This window comes from Cygnus olor, chromosome 8 (assembly GCF_009769625.2).
Source record: "Cygnus olor isolate bCygOlo1 chromosome 8, bCygOlo1.pri.v2, whole genome shotgun sequence".
Classification (NCBI taxonomy): Eukaryota; Metazoa; Chordata; class Aves; order Anseriformes; family Anatidae; genus Cygnus; species Cygnus olor.
Window position 1 is genome coordinate 30582551 of NC_049176.1, and position 11468 is coordinate 30594018.

The window sequence follows — 11468 nt, forward strand, 5'->3', positions numbered from 1 at the left end:
CAGAGGGCCGGGAGATGCTTGGGGTGTCCTGGAAGGCGATCCCAGCACTTCTTCCCGCTAATCCCATTAGCTCGCCCTGGCCGCTGTGTCAGGGCAGTGGGAGCCCGGCTGCTGGGCTGGCCGCTGGCTCTAAGCCCAGCACACAATGAGTGGGTGACTTCAAAGAGGCTAAATGCAATTTGCATTTCCAAGCTCTCACAGCCAAGGTCTTCAGGAGGGGATGAAAGTGTCTTTTGTTAAGCCTAATGGCAGAGTTGATTAAAAAAGCTGTGATTTTTCCCTATTAGAGTCATAGTCTGATTCCACTGTTACGCTTTTGGCGGCTGGGGGAGGATGAATTTGGGGGAAAAAAAGTACGCAAAGTAAGTGACCTGTTGCCTACCCAGCTATGATCATACCCATATATCATGTTTCCAATATCAATTATTTCCTAATTTGAGAGCTAAATAGGAGGGTCTTGGAAGGAGTAAGAGAAATTATGAAATTTTCATTAAGCTTCTCCATTTGCTGTGGCCTCATCAGAGCTGAGGTGTCTGTTCAGAAAACAGGTCCCAAATATCTCCAACCAGATCCTCGCAGCGAGAAGGTAACAGGGCTGATTGACCCACTGGAGGCATGTTGCAGTGACCACGTATGCTCAAATCCTCCTCAAAGCATCTGTAGGGCTCTGCGGTGTGCAGCAGCGAGCTACTGCTTATCTCTTCAACGTAAGCAGTGACTGCTCTGGTCTGCAGAGGCTCAGTAATTTCCTTTCTTTGCTCTGTTTGAAGAATATTGGCAAATAATTTCACATCTGGATTTATGTATTAAATGTCTCCTATAGTGTATAAAACAAAGCACCTAATGAAAGAAATCTGTCTATTTAACTCCTGTTTTAGCTTCGGTTCTGTTTTAGCAATAACTGTTACCACGCTGGTGGGGGCTGAGGAAACATTTCCTATGGCAGGGTATCAGCGCGGGGAGGGGGTGATTCTTTGTATGCGCCTTTAATTCTGTCTCTGCTCGCCTGACTCTTCCTGCTGTGCTTATCACCATTAAAGTATAAGTTTGGTTCGCAAATAGAAAACAGCATCTTAGCTGCCTTAAATAAACGTAATTTTATTTTTCCTGGCAGTTTATGTTTTCTCTTCTGTGCAAGGCTGGGTATATTCCTGAATATAGCCCCCTCATTTAGCCCCCTCATAGCCCCCCAAAAACATTTGCTTCACACGACATTCGTGCATGTTCTTGCAAACCCAAAATGCCATTACCTGATTTTGTGATGCAACTGAAAACTCAAGCTGTTGTATATTCCTAATATTCACTTGGAAAACCTTTGCGAGCTACTGAAAACTACCTGCAGCACTGTGGGAATCCTTTAAGGTTAAAATCATCGCGGGCACAAAGCCCGGGCCGTGCCCTCTGCACTACCTAAAGACCATATAATCCCTTATCACAGGCTCTTAATGGAGGTGAGGGCGGCGTGCGGGCTCCCGCGCCGGGCGAGCAGCCCCAGAACGAATCGCCGGCTGCGAGACAAACGCGGCGAGCCCCTCGCATCGGCTGCGGATAATGCGAGTGCCAGCTCCCCGGAGGGACATTCTGGTGCAAAATCGCATGTGAAACGTTTCGCTCTTTTGTGTTTATGATTGATTTCAGTGACGAGTATGAAGAGGATGGGTTTTGCCAGCCCTACCGGGGGATCGCTTGTGCGCGGTTTATTGGAAACCGGACCATTTATATGGAGTCTTTGCATATGCAAGGTGAAATAGAAAATCAGATTACAGGTGGGTAAAAAATGCACTTGCCTCTTTCCCAAGAAGTTTTTCCCCCAAAGCTGCTAAAGTTTCATAAACCGCAGTGCTATTTTTGTATGCTTTTTATCCTCTCTTGCTGTGAGCTCCCCATCAAAGCTTGCCTGGGACCCCTCCGTCGCGCAGTGTCAGGGGAGGGAGTCGTCTGGAGAGGGAGGATTTGAGCAGCCTCATGTCTCTGGTGGCCCACTTAACCCAAAGAAGCTACAGAACTGATTTTCTGAGTAGCAGGGGCTGTGTATTTACAGCTCCTGGGGGTGGCTCAATGCCAGGCTGCCCTGGGCTGCTGTTACCCAAACAGGTTTTAAACGCACAATTTAAAAGCGTGAAATTTTGACAAGTCACTTGTGATGGTAGGAAAGCTGTCGTTTTTCACAAAGATACAGGTTTTGTCATTGGGCAGCCTGCAAGCACTTTATTTTTCACTTGTTGGGCCAAAAGCATCCAAATATTCTATGACTTTGTAAGCCATTATAAATTACTTGGGGAAAAAATGTATAATTAGGTTTGGGGTTTTGGTAACATGCTTAACATTAGGCCAGTGTTGAAAACCAGATGTTTTTTCTCTGTCAGCGAAATTAGCATCATTAATAACTTTTAATGTAATTAGTGCTGTGTATTTCTGCAAGGCCTGTTCATCACCTGGCTGTCTGAAAATAATAGTCGCAATGGGAAGGGAGGGTTATACTGGGAAGGCGAGAGCACAGGAGCAAAATTCCCACCGGGTTAGGTAAAATCCTTTTGTATATTTTACAGCTGCCTTCACCATGATTGGCACTTCCAGCCATTTGTCGGATAAATGCTCCCAGTTTGCTATTCCTTCGCTCTGCCATTACGCCTTCCCCTACTGCGATGAGACTTCGCCAGCTCCGAAGCCGCGAGACCTGTGCCGTGACGAGTGTGAAATTCTGGAAAACGTCCTGTGTCAGACAGAGTATATTTTTGCAAGATCTAATCCCATGATTCTGATGAGATTAAAGCTGCCCAACTGCGAGGATCTGCCCCAGCCAGATAGTCCCGAAGCCGTCAATTGTATCCGGATTGGGATTCCCATGGCAGATCCCATAAATAAAAGTAAGTGAAAACCGGTGCAGAAAATACCGTGGTGAAGACCGTGAAGCTGCTTGTGCCTTAGTGCTGGAGCTAGTGCTGGGCTTTGAAAGCACACAGGCACCACGCTGTTGCGTTACTGTACTCCCACACTTCTTCCCTAGCCAGTCTTGAGTGGGTTGAAATTCAGAAATATTGTTTCAGTGATCCACTGACCTTGGTCTTTGGTGAGGCTGGGCTGCAGCCTGCTCCCAATCTTTATACATCTGAACAGGCAAATATAAAACGTGGCTCCCACAAACTCTCCACCTTCATATGAAAATAATGGCTGCGATTCAGATTCCCACTGTAGTTTTTACTTCTTTTGTGTATCTTATATTAAAAACGCTTGGCATAGGCTGTTTTCATTACAGAAGCATAAGCTTTAAATCCTCCCAGGAATGTGAATGCAAAGCAGGCCCCGCATTGCAGCCGCAGCAAATTGGGAGCCCGTGCTCCTGAGCTGGCTTTGCCGGCCTCGGGCCAGCAGAAGCACACGGCGGGGGGCTTGGTGCCCACCCCGTCCGGCCGCCATCTGTCTCACCGTGACCGACCCTTGCCTTGAATTTATTTATTTTTCTTTTCAGATCACAAATGCTACAACAGCACGGGGGTGGACTACCGGGGCACGGTGAGCGTGACGAGGTCGGGGCGGCAGTGCCAGCCGTGGAACTCGCAGTACCCCCACACGCACACCTTCACTGCCATCAGGTACCCGGAGCTCAACGGGGGGCACTCCTACTGCCGCAACCCCGGGAACCAGAAGGACGCCCCGTGGTGCTTCACCTTGGACGAGAACTTCAAGTCCGAGCTTTGCGACGTGCCGGCGTGTGGTAATTACTGCCTTTTTTTATGTCTCACTTTGAGAGAAAAAGGGAATCTGGCTCGCCCCGTCTGCGCAGCCCTCCTGCAAACCAGGAGCCCGCAGGAGCTGTGTGCACAGTGTCTTTTTCGAATCCCTGAAAAGAGAGCTCTAGGAAAGGATAAATGCAGTGCTTGTAGCTGAAGCCACAGCATCCAGTGCAGGAAATCCCCCTGCTCCAGGGAGGCCTATGAGCACTTACTGCCCGTGCTGCTGGCGCAGGGCTGGCGTGAAAATATTTTACTAAGGAATACCTGAGCGCTCCCCAGGAGGTGGTGGGGCAGCCCGAGCATCCCAGGCTTTCCAGGTTGCCATTCCGATCAGTATGACTCTCTAATCCAAACGAAATAGGATCAGAGAAGTTGTGCTGCTGATGCTGATCCGCAAAGTAGTTAACAAAACATTCTACTTTTTGCTTGGTTTAGTAAGAACCATCTTAATGAATGCAAACATCACTTAACAGAGCTCAGGCCTTGTTTAAAAAATAGAGACGAGTTTGCCAGATACTTTTAGCTGCCTTTTAGGTTGGTGTTTACCAAACTGCCCTAGCTGCGTTTTGGTTTTGCAAAATGAACAAAAATTGAGGTTCAGCTCACATTTTAGTTTGCTTTTTTGAGACCCAAGGTAAGTGGATGGAAGACCTGAACAAATGGTTCCTAATTGTTTGACCTGCGTTAAAAAACAGCAGTATCAATAGCGTGCCAAGAAAACGTACAGCTATTTGCATGGTCATGCCAGAAATGTGTGCAGAAATGTTCTGGAAATCCGCAGAAGAAAGTTTCACACAAAAAATTTTATGTTGCCTCCAAATTGTGACAGTAACAGTACCTTTCCCCTTGGAAAGGAGATAGCTTTTGATGTTACTGTTTGATAGCCAGAACCAAATTAAATTATTTCTGGTTATGGTTATGAACATTCCTGCAGTGAGACATGTGCTGAGCCTGCTCCAAAGTCTTTTTCAATTAATGGAAAGATGGGGATCGATGCCAAAGTGGGATCTAAATTATGTTCTTAGTGAAAGAATAGATCGGGGAAAGGCAGACAGTTTGGGATATATCACGTGCATCACAAACCCTCTCTAAAATTCATACATATTTTTTAGAGTCTTGTATCTCTTTTCATGTTATTTCAGTGCATATAAGTTCTTTCATTTTTCTTCTTAATTAGGCACAGTGATTGACTATACAAGAGTACTTTAAGCTATATAAACTCTGCCAGAGCCTTGCTTCAGCCCTTCACTACAGAAACCTGGGTCTAGGCAGCAGTCAGCAAGACTCCCTGTAGGGTCTGGTCAGCGCTGGGCTCTCTGCCCCAGGAGCTGCGTGGCTGTGGGTGCCCGGGCTGGTCCGGGCAAGGAAATGTGGCTTGGCCCTGGGGACCTCGGGCAGCTCAGGCTGGGCAAGCTCAGGGGTCTCTGGTGCCACTGAGCTCGCGGCATGCCTCGGCACTGTCAGTCTGTGACCTTTCAGCCACGTGCAGTTTGTGTTTCCTACATTTTGTTTCCCACAGGGCATCGGGATAATTGGGTAGTTGAGAGCTGAGGATGGGGAGCTGCTTCCAAGGGCTGCTCTGGATGGGCTCTGAGATCCCGGGACTGTTTTGGTCTTTTGATCTGGGATAGTTGGAAGCAGAACGCTTTTGGCCGTGTTGCAAAAGTCTCTGATTTGAACATTTTACTAGATAATAAATGAGATAGGCTGTCTGGCTTGAAGAATTCCTAACAAGGGTTTTAATTACTTCTCACCATTGCCTTACATGGTACTCTCTGTACAGCCGAGTTATATGGGATTGTTATTTTAAATACAGACAAATAGAACTATATCAGGTGAGTACTAATTTAATTGTTAAATGCCAATCTGCATATTAAAACCCAGATACCACATGGGACTTGCATTCTGCTGGTTTTGCACTGGCTGAAAGAGCCATTTCAGGCACAGTTTAATAAGTATTGTGCATTCTGCCTCACCAGGAATTGCCTAGATGGGAAATGAATTTAATTGGGGTGGCTCCCAAGAAACCTATTAACCTAATGAGGCTTCATGGCAAGGGCTGCTACTTAATAAGAACAATAATTTCCTTTGACTGAAATAGCTCAGGTGATGAACTAGTGCCCAGGTCTCCATCTGCCTCATGCTGCTGCTTTCTTTTCCTTTCTTCAACTGTATCTTTCAGTTGTCTCACAATCTGTAAGAGATTGGTTTCGTAAAAGTTTGTCAGCCTGAATATAGGAAGATTTGAAACATGGAGCAAGTCAAGAGTGAGGCTTGGCAAAGACAAATATAATAAGGTTTTGAAGGAGAGGGAAGGGCACTGCATGTCTGTGCTAGATGGCAACTCATGGAAGGCACCCGCTGATGGCAGTGGAGTAGGGAAGGTAGAAGGGACGGCTTGGTCTTTACACCCATGGACACGAGAGAGCCTCTCGCCTGCTTGTGGCACAGGGATCTGTGCAGCCTGGTGGGGAGAGCTGAATGTTCACTACAGACAGGGTGAGAGCACACACCGTCCTGCTGGGCACAGGGACACGACAAAGGGGACCTTGCTTTAGTCCCTCTTGTTCCCCAGAGGTTGCAGAAATGTTTGGACGACCTCCCCTCACAATTGAAAAGCAGATGGCACGACTTAGTATAAAAAGAAGGGTCAAAAAGGAGCCCATGGGTGAGCAGAAGGACGGGGTGAGCCTGTCAGTAGAGAGGGGCTGCGTAAAGTGACTTTCAGAAACATATGAACTTTGCCTCTGGCACCATTTGAGCCAAACCAAGCTTCAGACTGAGTGTATGTTTAATTAAGTGCATGAAGGATATCTGTGTGGGCCATTAAGCATTTCTACAAATGCAGCTTGGAAAACACAGACAAACAAAGTGAAATGACTCTGCATGAATAATAAAACATTCCCTGTCCTGCCAGAATCTGCTTGGCCTGATGTTGCTGCAGATTTCCACCACCTCTCAAAACAAGTGGGCAGCAGCAGCCAGTCCCGCAGCTCCAGGTGATCTTCAAAGTTCCTGGGGTGCCCTACAGTGGGTGTGTTAATCTGTGCGTAATTACACCCTCAATTTTTGGATGCTGCTGGGAAATACCAGAGCAAAGCAAGCTTCGGTAGCTGTGTGCTTGGACAGCATCTTTGTCAACACAGGCAGGTGCTGCATGAATGCAAGGGTTTTATCGCCTTCCCAAAGCCTCTCCCTCCTCCTGCACCACACCTTTCCCCTAAGCAACAAGCTCTGTGAACCCAGAGTCAGCTGGAGAGAGGTGAGTGTCAGATGTCCTCACTGGGCAGTGGTAGAAGAGGGTTTCGTACTCCTAAAATTAGTCACTCTTTCCCTAGCTGTGAAGAAAGCTGTGTGCAGAGGGAGCAAAGACTGCAGCTAGTGTTGGAACTCTGTAAAATAAACTGGCATCCCAACCTCTTCCAGATCCTTGTTTTTTACAGCTTTTGTCCATGCCATAGCTTTTCTTTCAACTGTCACTGCTGCATCCTTTGAAAAGTGCTAGATGTTGAGAATAGGAGGCTGGAAATAAATGGGGGGGTGAAACTGTCCCTTTTAACAGCTGCCCATAATCCCACGGGAGCCTTTCTTCCATAAGCTATTTTAGAAATTATTTTTTTCTGTAGGGCTCTATTAGACCATTACTTCATTCCCCCCAAGCAATAGCCACGTAAGGGTATCCAGCTATTTCATAACCATAAGTAGGTTTGAACTGACATGCTGCAATGAAATTGTTCCTGTCCTTGTTGGTGTATCTTCCATTCTGTGCTCCTGCAGAAACATTACTCAACAAAATGAACTGCTCTGTTATTATTGAAGAAAGTGGATTGCAGTAGTATTACCTGGAAGTTGTATTCTTCTTAAGACTTCTAGTTGACCCAGGGGTGTATTCAACTGTGTGGATACTTCATTGTTTGTTTTTTCCCCTGAACCAGATTCTAAGGATTCCAAGGAAAAGAATAAAATGGAAATCCTATATATCCTGGTGCCGAGTGTAACCATTCCCCTGGCCATAGCCTTGCTCTTTTTCTTCATCTGCATCTGTCGCAACAATCAGAAGTCATCCTCCCCTCCAGTTCAAAGACAGCCTAAACATGTAAGAGGACAAAATGTGGAGATGTCAATGCTCAATGCCTATAAACCAAAGGTAAGCCTGCAGCTCGTTTCTGCTTCCATGTTTGCTGCCTATAAGGGCAGGGAGTGAAATCCTTTATCAACTCAGCGCTGAAATGTTAAGCTGATTTCCAGCTTGAGGTTTCTGTTGGCTGGTGCCTTTATTTCTTGGGAGGACTTTTCTTGTCAGCAGCATAGCAAGTGTCATGCTGGGCCTGTGGAGGTAACTCCTACGTGTGCATGTGTCTGCATATATAGGAGCTGGAGCTTTTAGTGGTAAAAAAGGCAGCCCATTCCTGAAGTACCTCTAGATTAATTAGCTTATTTGGAGGCCTTTTTTAAGTCAGAAAGTAGTACAGATATGATTCAGCATTTTCTCAAGAGAGTTTTTTCCTGGATCTGCTGTAGTCATGCGTCACCTTAACTCAGCTGAAATCACTTTGGAAAGATTTGTTCCTTGTTTTTTCAGGCCATTTCAGGCTTACCTGATTTCTCAGTTAAAAGAGAAATTAGCACAACAGAGCCCAAGGATCTACCTCTAGCTGGCCAGCAGAGCTGGTGCAAAGCTGCTCTTGTTGCTGGTGTTGTTTTGCTTCACTCTAGTCCCCAGTTCATGAAACGTTTTTAAAATCATTTCAGATTGAAGCATGATTAACCATGAGCTTCTTGTTTATGGGCTGGGCGGCCAATTTGCAAACCTGTATCTATCACCCACTTCCGGGCTGTAAATGCCTTCTGCCACCTACAGGCAGAATAATGCCCTGGAAAGATTATTTAATTGTCTTGTTTTGCACACAATGCCAGTTCTTCAACAACTTGGTGGAGATTGTTCTTTTGAAGCATTTCGGAGTGAAAATCAACATGTACAAGTAATTAGAATAGAAACGCAGTGGAGTGTGGCTTCTTAAGTTCTATAAAGGAGCTATGGGCTGCCACTGTTGCTTGCTCTTAAAGGTCAGGTTTATAGAATTAGATTATAAAGAGTTAATTGTGGCAGACCAGGGAAAATTACTTTAGTCACTGTATCCCACGACATGCAGGGAGTACAGTACAAGGGGCAGGGGATGGATGGAGCTGTGCCACCCTGGCATGAGGTGCTTTTTTGGGGGTGCTGTCCAGTGTCTGTAGAGTGGCAGGCTCAGAGCGGTCGGGATAAACACAGAAGGTCGTTGCAGAGGAAAATTCCAGCTCACCACCCACTCACAGAAAGTGTAGAAGACTCTTTTAAGTCAATGATAAAGGTAAACCCACAGCATGGTTCTGCTGGAGAATGCGGTGCTGCTTTTGCCCTTTAGTAATACAAAGTGCATGCAGAGATGTTTTTACATAGCTTACGGCTAAACTATTTGTTTTAAACAGTTACGGACATTGGGACTGCAGGGCAGCTCTGTGGGGTTGGGGTGGACAGGCAGCTAGGCCCATTGGTGTATTCTAACTCCTCAGCCCCTGGACACACACGAGCCCAGTGACTTTATCTTGGTTTTCCCTTTGATGTTCTTAATTTCAGCTTCCATGTACAGCTTAGAGCAGCTGAAAATGCTTAATACATGCTTAAAAACAAAACATGTGCTTAATGACAGAATGTAGGTAATAGTACCAGAACCACTTAATTTGGTAAGTGTCAAAAGTACATCTTGTGTCCAACCACCATGGAATATTTTGATAAATTTGGACTTGCTTCTTGGTTCCCCTTCTAAGGTAGCTTGGTAAAATCCCGGCTAAACAGGAGATAAAGGAAATGTCGGCATCATTTTAACAAGGTCACAATTTCCACCTAGGCTGCCGACACACTGATGCCTTATGCACACTACATAGGGAAGCAACTTACTCAGAAGTGTTCTCCAAATATAGACCAGACTGTTTTCTTTTGATGTTTAAAGTCATATGCTGCAAAAAGCTTTCTGTTTTATTTATGCTAATTCTCTATTTTCCTACTGGGAAACCCAATTCGCCCTGTTTCAAATGTTTTGATTGCTTTTCAAACAAAATTTTAAAAGAAAGGAAGTAGAATCCTATTTTTAAATACGGTATCCAGTATTAATGTCAACTTTGGGGAAAAACACTCTTAAGCTTTAAGCTCCAAGTGAGGTAGATGTGTGTTTGCTCGTACAAATAAAAATGTTAGCATTTCATCCAAAAGCCTGTTTCAGTTTTAAGGGATTTTAATTGCCTTCAAAAAATATAATAAACCGAGCTTGTCCTGTCATTCACCTAATGGAAGGAGCCGATAAAGAGATAGAGGCGGTGGGCTCCGCTCTTTCTGCTCTTCCTTTGTACTCGGTTTACTTTGGCGTGCTGCCTCATATGTATTTTACACTTCTTTACATTTTGTACACCGATGTATGACAAATACTTGTCAAACAAAAACTAAGCAGATTTATAACCGCTTAACTTGAAATGAGCCCTTCCTGCCAAAACTTTATGACTTCATTTTCTTTCATAGTTTTCCACTATGTTGGTTCAAACAGACAAACCCTGCCTGAGGTCAGACAGAGGTCATTTCACTTTCATTACTAAAATATAATTTACAATATGCCAGACCTAAACAAGTTTTAGCCTAAAGGATTTGTATAATATAAACCATCTGTTCCTCAACAATATAGCTAATTTCCTGCCATCACCGTACAGTCTACTGGCTGCCTGCTTAAATGGCTTTATGATGATTATTATTATTATTATTTATGCAGTATTTGTCTGAAAATTGAAAGTGGTCAATATAATTAGAATTCATTTCTTCTAAAATGCCACTTTTTAATGATTTTTCTAATATGTCAGTTTTCCTATATTGTTGCTGTAAAGCTGCAGTTATATTTCAGGAAGGCAGATGCTAATGTTTACACTGTTTTATGAAATGTAGATCCCAAACTCATTAGTCTTAAATTACTACCTATGGCTATATGGAAGATCCTAAATGACTGGCTTTGTGTGTAGGTGTTAACAGCACGTGTGGAAGTTGATGTCTGAATATAAATGCAAGTTCTTTATGGTCTAAGAGTGAAGAACAACAGAGTTTTTAAAAAGTTTACCTTTCTTCTTCAACCAATATCTCATTTTTTCCAGCTGACTCTGTCCAGCATGTTTGAGATTGAACATTCAGTCAAATGTGAACAGAAAGAGTCTTTATTGTACATTGAAGGGTTAATAGCAAAGTCAAGGAAGAATTGGCTACAAGAACATAGCTTAAAAAAAAAAGGGTTTCTGCTAAAACTTTAGGCGCAGGCCCAGAAAGCACTTCAGCATGCACTTAACTTAAAGTATGTGAATTGCCTCAATTCCTGAAATCAGTCAGATTCAGTTTCAAGTATATAAATGCCCAAGCCCAAGTATATAAGTGCTTTTGCTGAAATGCTGATGGTTCCTGAGTATATTTATATCTAATACTTACTACTTTTATGTGATTTTGTGCAGAGGGTAAAAAGTAATTCTAAATCTAGTTTTGGAGCAGGGTACAGAGTAAGATTAAGTGATTTTCAGCCCTGAACTGTGCTGATGTTGGGATACTGGTGTTGGGATACTGAACTGGGGCTGCTGCACTAGTGCCTGCATCTCACAGGTTCCCTGCCACAACGGTTTGCAGCCCCAGGAGCTCTCATATTGGTTTGCATGGATTTCAGACTTCCT

General features: G+C 44.5%; 1 protein-coding gene across 2 annotated transcripts in view; it reads left to right on the forward strand.

Moving 5' to 3' along the window:
• Window positions 1–11468, forward strand: part of ROR1 (receptor tyrosine kinase like orphan receptor 1) — a 156370-nt gene that overhangs the window by 141853 nt on the left and 3049 nt on the right. For both annotated transcript variants that reach the window (XM_040565292.1, XM_040565293.1), the window contains exons 5-8: window positions 1639–1766; window positions 2550–2867; window positions 3470–3715; window positions 7670–7881. In XM_040565292.1, the coding sequence (XP_040421226.1) occupies window positions 1639–1766; window positions 2550–2867; window positions 3470–3715; window positions 7670–7881 (904 nt within the window). The remainder of the gene's footprint in view (window positions 1–1638; window positions 1767–2549; window positions 2868–3469; window positions 3716–7669; window positions 7882–11468) is intronic.